Source organism: Oncorhynchus tshawytscha, linkage group LG07 (assembly GCF_018296145.1).
Source record: "Oncorhynchus tshawytscha isolate Ot180627B linkage group LG07, Otsh_v2.0, whole genome shotgun sequence".
Taxonomy (NCBI): domain Eukaryota; kingdom Metazoa; phylum Chordata; class Actinopteri; order Salmoniformes; family Salmonidae; genus Oncorhynchus; species Oncorhynchus tshawytscha.
In genome coordinates this window covers 68,064,118-68,080,465 of record NC_056435.1, presented here as the reverse complement: position 1 = coordinate 68,080,465, position 16,348 = coordinate 68,064,118, and the positions used below count along the sequence as shown (strand labels likewise).

General features: G+C 45.7%; 1 protein-coding gene across 2 annotated transcripts in view; it reads right to left on the bottom strand.

Moving 5' to 3' along the window:
• dock3 (dedicator of cytokinesis 3) overlaps window positions 1-16,348 on the bottom strand; it is a 427,692-nt gene that overhangs the window by 209,668 nt on the left and 201,676 nt on the right. For both annotated transcript variants that reach the window (XM_042324863.1, XM_042324864.1), the window contains exon 5: window positions 4,376-4,472. In XM_042324863.1, coding sequence (XP_042180797.1) covers window positions 4,376-4,472 — 97 coding nt within the window. The remainder of the gene's footprint in view (window positions 1-4,375; window positions 4,473-16,348) is intronic.

The following is a 16,348-nucleotide window of genomic DNA, read 5'->3' as shown; positions in this document are numbered from 1 at the left end:
TAAACAACAGCTGGTGCACTATATCTAAGGATGTCTCGCACTATTGCTCGCCTGAGGTAGAGTATCTCATGATAAGCTGTAGACCACACTACCTACTGAGAGAGTTTTCATCTCTATTCTTTGTATCGGTTTACATACCACCACAGCGGCTGGTACTAAGACAGCATTGAATGAGCTGTATTGTGTCATAAGCAAACAAGAAAACGCTCAGCCAGAGGCGGTGCTCCTAGTAGCCAGGGACTATAATGCAGGGAAACATCACATTTCTATTGGCATGTTAAATGTGCAACCAGAGGAAAAATAACTCTGGACCACCTATACTCCACACACAGAGATGCGTACAAAGCTCTCCCTCGCCCTCCATTTGGCAAATCTGACCATCATTTTACCCTCCTGATTCCAGCATACAAGCAAAAATTAAAGCAGGAAGCACCAGTGACTCGGTCTATAAAAAAGTGGCCAGATGAAGCAGATGCTAAACTACAGGACTGTTTTGCAGCACAGACTGGAATATGTTCTGGGATTCCTCCGATGGCATTGAGGAGTACACCACATCAGTCATTTGCTTCATCAATAAGTGCATTGATGAAGTCGTCCCCACAGTGACCGTACGTACATACCCCAACCAGAAGCCATGGATTACAGGCAACATCCGCACTGAGCTAAAGGCTAGAGCTGCCGCTTTCAAGGAGAGGGACTCTAATCCGGAAGCTTATAAGAAATCCCACTATGCCCTCCAATGAACCATCAAACAGGCAAAACGTCAATACAGGACTAAGATCGAATCATATAACGCCGGCTCTGACGCTCATCGGATGTGGCAGGGCTTGCAAACCATTACAGACTACAAAGGGAAGCACAGCTGAGAGCTGCAAAGTGACACAAGCCTACCAGATGAGCTAAACTACTTCTATGCTCGCTTCGAGGCAAATAACACTGAAACATGCATGAGAGCACCAGCTGCTCCGGAAGACTGTGTGATCACGCTCGCCGTAGCCGATGTGAGTAAGACCCTTAAACAGTTCAACATTCACAAGGCCGCAGGGCCAGATGGATTACCAGGACATGTACTGCGAGCATGCGCTGACCAACTGGTAAGTGTCTTCACTGACATTTTCAACCTCTCCTTGTCCAAGTCTGTAATAACAACACAAATTAGGACCGAGAACGCCCACATGCTCATCGACAGGGCTGCAGTGGAGCAGGTTGAGAGCTTCAAGTTCCTTGGTGTCCACATCACCAACAAACTAACATCGTCCAAGCACACCAAGAAGGTTGTGAAGAGGCCATGACAAAATATATTCCCCCTCAGGAGACTGAAAAGATTTGGCATGGGTCCTCAGATCCTCAAAAGGTTCTACAGCTGCACCATCGAGAGCATCCTGACTTGTTGCATCACTGCTTGGTATGTCTAATGCTCGGCCTCCGACCGCAAGGCACTACGTGCGAATGGCCCTGTACATCACTGGGGCCAAGCTTCCTGCCATCCAGTACCTCTATACCAGGCAGTGTCAGATGCCCTAAAAATTGTCAAAGACTCCAGCTACCCTAGTCATAGACTGTTCTCTCTGCTAACGCACGGCAAGCGGTACCGGAGCGCCAAGTCTTCTAAACAGCCTCTACCCTAAGCCATAAGACTCCTGAACATCTAGACAAATGGCTACCCAGACTATTTGCAGTGCCTCCCCCCTCTCACCCCCTCTTTACACCACTGCTACTCTCTGTTGTCATCTTTGCATAGTCACTTTAATAACTCTACCTAGATGTACATACAACTCAACTAACTGGTGCCACCGCAAATTAACTACGTATCGTTCCCCCTTTGTATATAGTCTCGTTATTGTTATTTTACTGCTGCTATTTAATTACTTGTTACTTTAATCTCTTATTCTTATCTGATTTTTTTTTAAACTGCATTGTTTGTTAGGTGCTCGTAAGTTAACATTTCACTGTAACACCTGTTGTATTCGGCGCATGTGACTAATACAATTTGATTTGATTTGGATTGACAGCATAGCCAATGTTGAATGTTTATCATTTTAAGCTTGGAAAAGAGAATCTTAAACTGAAAACCACACACCCACTCCACTGAATAGCAGGCAAGTGATTGCTTTACAATGCTTGCAATTAACCACTGATACCTTCCAAAACACTCATTGTTGTGTAATGTTTATGTCCAATGACCGATGAGCATCGATACATTTTAACTATAATTTATCTTCATTATTTCTCTTCATATGAAAAAAAGTAACATATATAAATGACCGTTCAAAAGTTTGGGGTCACGTAGAAATGTCCTTGTTTTTGAAGGAAAAACACATTTTTCCCATTGCAATAACATACAATTGATCAGAAATACAGTGTAGACATTGTTAATGTTGTAAATGACTATTGTAGCTGAAATATCTGTATAGGCGAACAGAGGCCAATTATTAGCCACCATAACTCCTGTGTTCCAATGGCACGTTGTGTTAGCTAATCCAAGTTTATCATTTTATAAGGCTAATTGATCATTAGAAAACCCTTTTTCAATTATGTTAGCACAGCTGAAAACTATTGGCCTGATTAAAAAGCAATAAAAGTGGTGTTCTTTAGACTAGTTGAGTATCTGCAGCAGCAGCATTTGTGGGTTCGATTACAGGCACAAAATGGCCAGGAACAAAGACCTTTCTTCAGAAACTCGTCAATATATTCTTGTTCTGAGAAATGAAGGCTATTCCATGCGAGAAATTGCAGAATAGAAAGAAGAGTGGGAAGCCCCGGTGCACAATTGAGCAATAGGACAAGTGCATTAGAGTGTCTAGTTTGAGAAACAGACTCCTCACAAATCCTCAACTGGCAGCTTCATTAAATAATACCCGCAAAACCCCAGTCTCAACGTCAACAGTGAGGAGGCAACTCCGGGATGCTGGCTTTCTAGGCAGAGTTCCTCTGTCCAGTGTCTCTGTTCTTTTGCCCATCTTAATATTGTATTTTTATTGGCCAGTCTAAGATATGTATTTTTCTTTGTAACTCTGCCTAGAAGGCCAGCATCCCGGAGTCGCCTCTTCACTGTTGACGTTGAGACTGGTGTTTTGCTGCTAGTTGAGGACTTGTGAGGTGTCTGTTTCTCAGTTACAAGTTGTTGCAAAAAAAAAAGAAGTGGTGTGTGCATATGTATTCACCCCCTTTGCTATGAAGGCCCTAAATAAGGTCTGGTGCAACCAATTACCTTCTGAAGTCACATAATTAGTTAAATAATGTCCACCTGTGTGCAATCTAAGTGTCACATGATCACAGTATATATATACACCTATTCTGAAAGGCCCCAGAGTCTGCAACACCACTAAGAAAGGGGGACCACCAAGCAACCACCAAGCAAGCGGCACCATTAACAAAGAGTTCTCCAAAAACGTCAGGGACAAAGTTGTGGAGAAGTACAGATCAGAATTGGGTTGTAAAAAAATATCAGAAACTTTTAACAGGCATGTGGGAGACTCCCCAAACATATGGAAGAAGGTACTCTGATTAGATGAGACTAAAATTGAGCTTTTTGGCCATCAAGGAAGACGCTATGTCTGGCGCAAACCCAACATCTCTTCTCACCCCAAGAATACCATCCCCACAGTGAAGCATGGTGGTAGCAGGGAAACTGGTCAGAATTGGAGAAATAAGGAATGGCGCTAAATACACTGAAATTCCTGAGGGAAACCTGTTTCTGTCTTCAAGAGATTTGAGACTGGGACGGAGGTTCACCTTCCAGCAGAACAATAACCCTAAGCATACTGCTAAAGCAACACTCAAGTGATTTAAGGGGAAACATTTAAATGTCTTGGAATGGCCTCGTCAAAGCCCAGACCTCAATCCAATTGAGAATCTGTGGTATGACTTAAAGATTGCTGTACACCAGCAAAACCCATTCAACTTGAAGGAGCTGGGGCAGTGTTGCATTGAAGAATGGGAAAAAAATCCCAGTGGCTAGACATGCCAAGCTTATAGAGAAAACCCCCAAGAGACTTGCTTTATACTGACCATCTGGGTCCTAAATCACTAATATTGAAATCAGACCTTCTTGCTGAGTACCTTATTGTCTACCATTTTATAGGAGTAGATAAAACATGGTGGATCTTTGAGTAGATACATTTTCTTTGATGTACCTCTACTGGTATGCCATCCAGGAATCATATCATAGAACCGTACATACAGCATTTTAGAGTATGATACAAACGTGTCTTGTTAATCCTAGATCTCCATAGTGACATGCCACACACTCAAGATGACACGAGTTCAACTTTAGCGCAGCAACACACCTCACGTTAATAAATACAATAATATAATGATTATTATTACTCTGTTATGAAATAGTGGGACAAGTTGTGAGTCGGACTGTACTCACCACGTAAAGCTGCTTCCATAGCAAGGCCCATTCCTGCAGAGTGGAGGTCACCTCCGTCACTATGGGGTCTTCTACTGGTACCACGGTCTCATACTGCCTGTACACAGAGGTGAAAAATATATTTCAATAAGCATTATGATTAACTGCAAAGTAGAGATCTGCTACCCGACCCGAGCCTGACAGGCCCTGACATTATACATCGGGTTAGGGCCAGATAGGGCCTTTTTTTTAAATGAATAACTAGGGTACGGGTAGGGCTCAAGTATCACTAAATTGATCACTAACAATTTGAAGCTGAGCCATTTGTTCGTGCTGCACAGTACAGTCATATCTGGAAAATGATGGGACATGGAGAGCTCTCCTTCAAGGAGTGAATGAGAGTCAATACAACACTAGAGTCAATACAACACTAGAGTCAATACAACACTAGAGTCAATACAACACTCATTAGCTCATCCAACACTAGAGTCAATACAACACTTGAGTCAATACAACACTCATTAGCTCATCCAACACTAGAGTCAATACAACACTAGAGTCAATACAACACTCATTAGTTCATCCAACACTAGAGTCAATACAACACTAGAGTCAATACAACACTAGAGTCAATACAACACTAGTCAATACAACACTCATTAGCTCATCCAACATTAGAGTCAATACAACACTAGAGTCAATACAACACTCATTAGCTCATCCAACATTAGAGTCAATACAACACTAGAGTCAATACAACACTCATTAGCTCATCCAACATTAGAGTCAATACAACACTAGAGTCAATACAACACTCATTAGCTCATCCAACACTAGAGTCAATACAACACTAGAGTCAATACAACACTAGAGTCAATACAACACTAGAGTCAATACAACACTCATTAGCTCATCCAACATTAGAGTCAATACAACACTAGAGTCAATACAACACTAGAGTCAATACAACACTCATTAGCTCATCCAACACTAGAGTCAATACAACACTAGAGTCAATACAACACTAGAGTCAATACAACACTAGAGTCAATACAACACTCATTAGCTCATCCAACACTAGAGTCAATACAACACTAGAGTCAATACAACACCCATTAGCTCATCCAACATTAGAGTCAATACAACACTAGAGTCAATACAACACTAGAGTCAATACAACACTAGAGTCAATACAACACTCATTAGCTCATCCAACACTAGAGTCAATACAACACTAGAGTCAATACAACACTAGAGTCAATGCAACACTAGAGTCAATACAACACTAGAGTCAATACAACACTCATTAGCTCATCCAACATTAGCATGTATTTCGTCAACAACAAATACAATATTGTAAATATTTTCCTGAGATGTGAGGTAATTAATTTGCTATATCTGTAATATTGTATAGCTTTGGAATCGTGACATAACGTACTTTAGAGGAAGCACATTTCTCGACTCACACCCTGACATTGAGAAGAGATTGTGTGACGATTAGCCTAACAAACGTGTTACGCAGCAATGTGAATGTGATTGGTTGGGGAATTATACCTTCATCTATTCATTGCCCAATGGGATTCCTTTCTCCTTCTTTCTCTACTGTCTCTGGCAGAGCAGTCAAACCCTATATCTGTCACTCCCGTAGTTCCGTTACCAAGGCAGTATTAGTTATGTGTTTCATGTCCAGATGAGACTCTAGTTTTGAATCGTTCTATTTCTTGTGTTATTAAACTCATCCCCCCCCCCGCACCTGCCGCTCAACTCCCAGCGTCTCCGATACAGAATACTGCCTCGCACAAATAGAAGCAACAGGGTATCAGGACATCTCCCAGACGGTCGACGAACAGGGATACCTACTTTGTCAGCACCACGACCAGCTGGCACAACTGGTGACGACTATGGAGGAGGTCCGAGAGGCGTTGCCTTCAACCAGCAGAGGATACTCTACCACCAGTCGACCCAGCGAACAAGAACACCAGTCTATTCAGCAGCCACCCCAGGTCAGAAATGCCCATTTGTCTCTCCCGGACAGCTAGGATGGAACCCCATCTATATGCCGTGGCTTCCTGCTCCCTTTTACACCAGATTTTTGCACACCAGATGGGAGCTTCCAGCATTGAGAGGTCCAAGGTTGCCACAGTCATTTCTCTGCCGACTGGCTTCGTATGCGGGGTCATGGATGCGTTCAGAGGTATTTTTGATCATCCACTGGAGGGCAGAGAGGAGGGAGAGCGCCTATTACGGTAGGATGACCTTCCGGACAGTAGCAGCATCCAGCGGATGGAATGAGATTCAGAAGAGGACTGCGAGAGGAGAGCCAGACGGAACTGGCACGTCGAGACAAAAAACCTCTCCTTGGACGCACTCATCGCGATGGTCATCCGTCTAGATAACCTACTTCGGGACCGTCGGTACACTCATCGCTTCTCCCTCTCCCCCAGGGACCACTGTGCATCAGAGCCTGAACCCATTGAGGTAGGGTTCACATGCCTCCCCGTAGCTTAGCTTCGCAGACGGAAACAACGGGGGCTCTGTCCCTATTGTGGTCAAGGAGGGCACCAGCTTCAACAGTGTCCGGGAAATCCCAACTCGGGATCCACAAGAGCAGAGGGATGGTCCACCTCATTGGGCGGGTGTGAGTATCCCATCTTCATCATTTTCTGCTAAACTCTTTTTTTAGTGTCGATTGCACTAGCTGGCTGTCCCTCGTGTACTGTTTCTACAGCGGTGGTGGATTCCGGTCGCACAGGGAACTTTATTTATTTATCTCTGAACATCTCCTCATACCCACTCTCCTCTACGTTCCCGCTTCAAGCCTGATAATTGGCCACTAGGATCCGGGAACCATCACACACATCACCTCACCACTCACCCTCACCATGGAGTTCATTCATAAGGAAAGCATTCCCTTATTCATCATTAGTGAACCAGCTCACAAGATAATCTTTGGACCTCCCATGGCTCCAACGACATAACCATCTCATCGTCGAGGATGATAATCACGACAGGTCACACGAATGTGGGAGGACCTGCTTTCCCGTCCTCTCTCTCTCGAGTCATAGCCCCTGTGCTCTGGGACGTAGATGTGGAGAAGGAACCTGCACCCACTCCCTGCCCCCCTGAGTGCATCTACGCTCTCACGGGGATAAGGGATCGGTTGCTGACAGCACACAGCTGTCTTCTCTGGACATCCAGGGATCACCCGTACTATTCAATCTCTCTCCGAGAAGTATTAGTGACCCACCTAGGTGCAGGACATTATTCGCTACATCAACTCCTGTTCTGTGTGTGCCTAAACTAAGTCCCCCCGGTACGCTCCAGCAGGGAAACTCCATCCCCCTTGCCTCAACGTCCCTGGTCTCATCTATCCATGATCCTGATCTGCCCTCCTCTGACGGTTTCACCATAATTTTGGTGGTTGTGGATAGTTGATCTAAATCCATTCGTTTTTGATCCCTTTCTCTGGTCTCCCTACTGCTCTCCAGGTCGCTGAGGCACTATTTCAGCAGGTCTTCCGACATTATGGCCTTTCAAAGGCCATCGTCTCTGACCGTTGCCCCCAATTCACATCACTGGTATGGAGAGCCTTCATGGAGAAGATCGGGGCCACAGTGAGCCTCACTTCCGGGTATATGCCTCAGTCTAACGGACAGGCGGGGAGGATGGACCAGGAGCTGGGGAGGTTCCTGAGGAGTCACTACCAGGACCGGCAGGGGGAGTGGGCCCGATTCCTTCCCTGGGCAGAATTCATTACGCCACTCTTCGACTGGGTTGACTCCCAGTGTGTTCTGAGTTATCAGCCTGCCCTGGCTCCATGGACCCCGGGCCAGATCGAAGCTCCTGTGGTGGATGAGTGGTTCAGGCACGCAGAAGAAGTGTGGAGCGAAGCCCACGTGAGACTCAAACGCGCTGTCCACCATCAGAAGGAGCAGGAGGATCACCACCGCTGGGAGGCTCCTGTGTTCCAACCTGGTGATCGGTCTGGCTCTCTACCAGGAACCCCCCACTCCACCTGCCCTGCAAGAAGCTTAGCCCCTGGTTTGTGGGGCTGTTCAAGGTTCTCCGGAGGGTCAACGAGGTAACGTATAGATTACAGCTCCCCAGTGACGACCATATCTCACCTTCCTTTCATGTCTCCCTTCTCAGGCTGTTGGTTCCTGGTCCCCTGGCTGAGGCTGTCCCCCATGACACACCTCCACCTCCACTGGACATCAAGGGAGGTCCCTCCTATGCCGTCAGATACCTACTGGACGTTCAACGTTGTGGGGGTCGGCTCCCGTCAGTCCCTTAGTTCCATTCCCCAGGCAGTGTTAGTTATGTGTTTCATGTCCAGACGCTACTCTTGTCTTGTATTATTAAACTCACCCCCAGCACCTGCTTCTCGACTCCCAGCGTTTCCGTTACAGAGTGACAGACAGATAATAAATCCATTAGCTGCTCCCAATGGAGGAAGTTATTTCTGACTTCAGGTTTCAGGCAGGGCAAGGCCTTTAATTTGGCAGAAGCAATCAGCCTGGGTAAGATAGGCCCTGAACGTTCCAGGTAAGGGAAGGGATCAGAATACAAATGTATGCCCGGGCTTTACCGCACATCACTAACATTGTGAACATTGTTTGTGTGTGTGTGTGTGTGTGTGTGTGTGTGTGTGTGTGTGTGTGTAAAGCCTTCAGATATTTGACATGCTGTAAACGTATTACTATCTATCTCCAGCAAACTGTATATTACTATATAAATGTCCCTCCTAAATCATTCAGAAGATGGTTTTAAAATCTGTTTTGCAAACTTTAAAACCAAACTGCAATTACACAGGTCTTACAGTCCTAATACCCCTGAGCCTAACCCCCCACCGACGTTAGTTCCTGATTCCACGAACGTTAGTTCTCGATTCCACCGACGTTAGTTCCTGATTCCACGAACGTTAGTTCTCGATTCCACCGACGTTAGTTCCTGATTCCACTGACATTAGTTCCTGATTCCACCAACGTTAGTTCCCGATTCCACCGACGTTAGTTCCTGATTCCACTGACATTAGTTCTCGATTCCACCGACGTTAGTTCCTGATCCCACCAACGTTAGTTCCTGATTCATCCAACGTTAGTTCCTGATTCCACCAATGTTAGTTCCTGGTTCCACCAACGTTACTTCCTGATTCCACCAACGTTAGTTCCTGATTCCACCAATGTTAGTTCCTGGTTCCACCAACGTTACTTCCTGATTCCACCGACGTTACTTCCTGATTCCACCGACGTTACTTCCTGATTCCACCGACGTCAGTTCAACTTGTTATATATTTGCCTCCATGTTACGATCTGATGTCCCTCTATATCCATAACACACACACACAAGTACGGATACACGCACGCATGCACACTCACAAACACATATGTAACAGACATCTCTAACAGACACATCTGTAACAGACATCTCTAACAGACACATCTCTAACAGACACATCTGTAACAGACACATCTCTAACAGACATCTCTAACAGACACATCTGTAACAGACATCTCTAACAGACACATCTCTAACAGACACACCTGTAACAGACATCTCTAACAGACACATCTCTAACAGACACATCTGTAACAGACACATCTGCAACAGACATCTCTAACAGACACATCTGTAATAGACATCTCTAACAGACACATCTCTAACAGACACATCTCTAACAGACAAATCTGTAACAGACACATCTGTAACAGACATCTCTAACAGACACATCTGTAACAGACATCTCTAACAGACACATCTCTAACAGACACACCTGTAACAGACATCTCTAACAGACACATCTCTAACAGACACATCTGGTACAGGTCTAACGTGGCTCTATAGTTCCAGCTCTCCATCTCCCCGCTGTCTCTTCCGCTCTGTCTTTACACGCACCTGTATCTCTGTCTTTACACGCACCTGTATCTCTGTCTTTACACACACCTGTATCTCTGTCTTTACACGCACCTGTATCTCTGTCTTTACACATACCTGTATCTCTGTCTTTACACCCACCTGTATCTCTGTCTTTACACGCACCTGTATCTCTGTCTTTACACGTACCTGTATCTCTGTCTTTACACGCACCTGTATCTCTGTCTTTACACCCACCTGTATCTCTGTCTTTACACGCACCTGTATCTCTGTCTTTACACCCACCTGTATCTCTGTCTTTACACGTACCTGTATCTCTGTCTTTACACGTACCTGTATCTCTGTCTTTACACGCACCTGTATCTCTGTCTTTACACCCACCTGTATCTCTGTCTTTACACGCACCTGTATCTCTGTCTTTACACGTACCTGTATCTCTGTCTTTACACGTACCTGTATCTCTGTCTTTACACGCACCTGTATCTCTGTCTTTACACGCACCTGTATCTCTGTCTTTACACGCACCTGTATCTCTGTCTTTACACGCACCTGTATCTCTGTCTTTACACGCACCTGTATCTCTGTCTTTACACGCACCTGTATCTCTGTCTTTACACGCACCTGTATCTCTGTCTTTACACGCACCTGTATCTCTGTCTTTACACATACCTGTATCTCTGTCTTTACACCCACCTGTATCTCTGTCTTTACACGCACCTGTATCTCTGTCTTTACACATACCTGTATCTCTGTCTTTACACGCACCTGTATCTCTGTCTTTACACGCACCTGTATCTCTGTCTTTACACCCACCTGTATCTCTTTCTTTACACGCACCTGTATCTCTGTCTTTACACGCACCTGTATCTCTGTCTTTACACGCACCTGTATCTCTGTCTTTACACGCACCTGTATCTCTGTCTTTACACGCACCTGTATCTCTGTCTTTACACCCACCTGTATCTCTGTCTTTACACGCACCTGTATCTCTGTCTTTACACATACCTGTATCTCTGTCTTTACACCCACCTGTATCTCTGTCTTTACACCCACCTGTATCTCTGTCTTTACACATACCTGTATCTCTGTCTTTACACCCACCTGTATCTCTGTCTTTACACGCACCTGTATCTCTGTCTTTACACGTACCTGTATCTCTGTCTTTACACCCACCTGTATCTCTGTCTTTACACACACCTGTATCTCTGTCTTTACACGCACCTGTATCTCTGTCTTTACACGCACCTGTATCTCTGTCTTTATACGCACCTGTATCTCTGTCTTTACACGCACCTGTATCTCTGTCTTTACACATACCTGTATCTCTGTCTTTACACATACCTGTATCTCTGTCTTTACACGCACCTGTATCTCTGTCTTTACACGCACCTGTATCTCTGTCTTTACACACACCTGTATCTCTGTCTTTACACGTACCTGTATCTCTGTCTTTACATGCACCTGTGTTTACATACACCTTAGCCAAATATATTTAAACTCAGTTATTCACAATTCTGATATTTAATCCTAGTAATAGTTCCCTGTTTTAGGTCAGTTAGGATCACCACTTTATCTTAAGAATGTGAAATGTCAGAATAATAGTAGAGAGAATGATTTATTTCAGGTTTTAGTTCGTTCATTACATTCCCAGTGGGTCAAACGTTTGCATACACTCAATTAGTACTTAACAGTAACAGTGTCTTTAAATTGTTTAATTTGGGTCAAACGTTTTGGGTAGCCTTCCACAAGTTTCCCACAATAAGTTGGGTGAATTTTGGCCCATTCCTCCTGACAAAGCTGGTGTAACTGAGTCAGGTTTGTAGGCCTCATTGCTCGCACACAATTTTTTTCAGTTCTATCCACCAATTTTGTATGGGATTGAGGTCAGGGCTTTGTTGTGGCCAATCCAGAACCTTGACTTTGTTGTCCTTAAGCCAATTAGCCACAACTTTGGAAGCATGCTTGGGGTCATTGTCCATTTTAAAAACCCATTTGTGACCAAGCTTTAAAATCCTCACTGATGTCTTGAGATGTTGCTTCAGTATATCCACATAATTTCCGTATTCATGATGCCATCTATTTTGTGAAGTGCACCAGTCCCTCCTGCAGCAAAGTACCCCCACAAAATGATGCTGCCACCCCGTGCTTCACGGTTGGGATGGTATTCTTCAGCTTGCAAGTCTCCCCCTTTTTCCTCCAAACATAACGGTGGTCATTATGGCTAAACAGTTCTATTTCTGTTTCATCAGACCAGAGGACATTTCTCCAAAAAGTACGAACTTTGTCTCTATGTGCAGTTGCCAACTGCTTTTTTTATGGAGGTTTTGGAGCAGTGGCTTCTTCCTTGCTGTTGTCACGTTCTGACCATCGTTCGTGTGTGTTTTCCTTGTTTTACTGTTGGTCAGGACGTGAGCTGGGTGGGCATTCTATGTTGTGTGTCTGGTTTGTCTATTTCTATGTTTGGCCTGATATGGTTCTCAATCAGAGGTGTTAGTCATTGTCTCTGATTGGGAACCATATTTAGGTAGCCTGTTTTGCCAGTCAGCCAGGAGCCGCCAGTCAGCCAGGAGCCGCCAGTATCGCCAGTCTGCCCAGCGCCGCCTGAGCTACCCGTCTGCCCAGCGCCGCCTGAGCTACCCGTCTGCCCAGCGCCGCCAGTCTGCCCAGCGCCGCCAGTGCCGCCAGTGCCGCCAGTCAGCCAGGAGCCGCCAGTCAGCCAGGATCTGCCAGTTAGCCAGGATCTGCCAGAACTGCCAGTCAGCCAGGATCCACCAGAACTGCCAGTCAGCCAGGATCCGCCAGTCAGCCAGGACCCACCATTCAGCCAGGACCCGCCATTCAGCCAGGACCCGCCAGTCAGCCAGGATCTACCAGAGCTGCCAGTCAGCCAGGATCTGCCGGAACCACCAGTCAGCCAGGATCTGCCAGTCAGCCAGGATCTGCCAGAACCGCCAGTCAGCCAGGATCTGCCGGAACCACCAGTCAGCCAGGATCTGCTAGATTCATCAACCTTCCTGAGCTTCCTCTCAGTCCTGAGCTTCCTCTCAGTCTTGAGCTTCCCCTCAGTCCTGAGCTACCTCAGTCCCAAGCTGCCCGTTGTTAGGGTTCCTAGGCCAAGGTTAGCAGCGAGGGTTGCCACTCAAGGGACGCTAAGGAGGTGGACTAAGACAATTATGGAGTGGGGTCCACGTCCAGCGCCAGAGCTGCCACCGTGGACAGATGCCCACCCAGACCCTCCCCTATAGGTTTAGGTTGTGCGTTCGGAGTCCGCACCTTGGGTGGGGGGTACTGTCACGTTCTGACCATCGTTCGTGTGTGTTTTCCTTGTTTTAGTGTTGGTCAGGACGTGAGCTGGGTGGGCATTCTATGTTGTGTGTCTGGTTTGTCTATTTCTATGTTTGGCCTGATATGGTTCTCAATCAGAGGCAGGTGTTAGTCATTGTCTCTGATTGGGAACCATATTTAGGTAGCCTGTTTTATGTTGGGTTTTGTGGGTGATTGTTCCTGTCTCTGTGTTTGCACCAGATAGGGCTGTTTAGGTTTTCGCACGTTTATTGTTTTTGTTAGTTTATTCATGTATAGTGTCTTTATAAATTAAACATGAATAACCACCATGCTGCATTTTGGTCCGCCTCTCTTTCACCAGGAGAAAACCGTTACAGCTGTGCAGCCTTTCAGGTTATGTCGATATAGGACATAATTTTACTGTGGATATAGATACATTTATACCTGTTTCCTCCAGCATCTTCACAAGGTCGTTTGCTGTTGTTCTGGGATTGATTTGCACTCATCGCACCAAAGTACGTTCATCTCCAGGAGACAGAACGCGTCTCCTTCCTGAGCGGTATGATGGCTGCGTGGTCCCATGGTGTTTATAGTTGTGTACTATTGTTTGTACAGATGAACGTGGTACTTTCAGGCGTTTGGAAATTGCTCCCAAGGATGAACCAGACTTGTGGAGGTCTACAATTTATTTTCTGAGGTCTTGGCTGATTTCTTTTGATTTTCTCATGATGTCAAGCACAGAGGCACTGCGTTTGAAGGTAGGCCTTGAAATACATCCACAGGCACAACTCCAATTGACTCAGATGATGTCAATAAGCCTATCAGAAGCTTCTAAAGCCATGACATCATTTTATGGAATTTTCCAAGCTCTTTAAAGGCACAGTCAACTTAGTGTATGTAAACTTCTGACCCACTTGAATTGTGATACAGTAAATTATAAGTGAAATAATCTGTCTCTAAACAATTGTTGGAAAAATGAGTTTAAATGATTCCAACCTAAGTGTATGTAAACTTCTGACTTCAACTGTATAGCTGTATCTTTTGTGCGTCCCAAATGGCACCCTAGTCCCTCTATAGGTCACTACCTTTGACCAGGGCTCTGTTAGTGCCCTATAAAGGGAATAGAGTGTCATTTGGAATGCATCCTATTCTTCCATTTTCTCCCCACTGGTCCTCTAATGTCCTTTCTTTGTCTCCACTAAGTGTGTGTGTGTGTGTGTCTGTGTGTGTGTGTCACTTTATAGTTAACTTTTCTCACTATTGAGTAGTAATATGGTTAAAAAAAATGAGGAGCAAAACGTTTCCCCCTCTATTCTATTGTATTCTATTATATTGTACTATATTGCGTTGTGTTGCGTTGCGTTGCGTTGCATTGCATTGCATTGCATTGCATTGCATTGCATTGTATTATATTGTATATTGGTGGTGTTTCATCCAAAAGTCGTCTCACATCAATCACCAGAGCACTGCTCCAATGTTAAATCTAATCTAGCCCAAAGATATGGATTGGTCCAACGTACCTTCACATACTGTCCCTATAGATCACTGTGTAAATAGATTATATTTGAATTATCTATACATCAAGTACATTATAGCCCTGTCTAACGGTAAACTGAACTGACTAAAAGTAGACTGTTTGGAGACAGTGGTGGAGCAGGGAAAGAGGAAGAGAGACAGTGGAGGAGAAGAGGAAGAGAGAGTGGAGAGGAAGAGGAAGAGGGACAGTGGTGGAGCAGGGAAAGAGGAAGAGAGACAGTGGAGGAGAAGAGGAAGAGAGAGTGGAGAGGAAGAGGGACAGTGGTGGAGCAGGGAAAGAGGAAGAGGAAGAAAGGAAGAGAGAGTGGAGAGGAAGAGGAAGAGGGACAGTGGTGGAGCAGGGAAAGAGGAAGAGAGACAGTGAAGGAGAAGAGGAAGAGAGAGTGGAGAGGAAGAGGAAGAGGGACAGTGGTGGAGCAGGGAAAGAGGAAGAGAGACAGAGGAGGAGAAGAGGAAGAAGAGGGACAGTGGTGGAGAGGGAAGAGGAAGAGGGACAGTGGAGGAGAAGAGGAAGAGAGAGTGGAGAGGAAGAGGAAGAGGGACAGTGGTGGAGCAGGGAAAGAGGAAGAGAGACAGTGGAGGAGAAGAGGAAGAGAGAGTGGAGAGAAGAGGAAGAGGGACAGTGGTGAGTGGAGGAGAAGAGGAAGAGGGACAGTGGTGGAGCAGGGAAAGAGGAAGAGAGACAGTGGAGGAGAAGAGGAAGAGGAGAGTGGAGTGGAGAGGAAGAGGAAGAGGGACAGTGGTGGAGCAGGGAAAGAGGAAGAGAGACAGTGGAGGAGAAGAGGAAGGAGAGTGGAGAGGAAGAGGAAGAGGGACAGTGGTGGAGCAGGGAAAGAGGAAGAGGAAGAAGAGACAGTGGAGGAGAAGAGGAAGAGGACAGTGGTGGAGCAGGGAAAGAGGAAGAGGAAGAGGAAGAGAGAGTGGAGAGGAAGAGGAAGAGGGACAGTGGTGGAGCAGGGAAAGAGGAAGAGAGACAGTGGAGGAGAAGAGGAAGAGAGAGTGGAGAGGAAGAGGAAGAGGGACAGTGGTGGAGCAGGGAAAGAGGAAGAGAGACAGAGGAGGAGAAGAGGAAGAGAGAGTGGAGAGGAAGAGGAAGAGGGACAGTGGTGGAGCAGGGAAAGAGGAAGAGGAAGAGGAAGAGAGAGTGGAGGAGAAGAGGAAGAGGGACAGTGGTGGAGCAGGGAAAGAGGAAGAGAGACAGTGGAGGAGAAGAGGAAGAGAGAGTGGAGAGGAAGAGGAAGAGGGACAGTGGAGGAGAAGAGGAAGAGGGACAGTGGAGGAGAAGAGGAAGAGGGACAG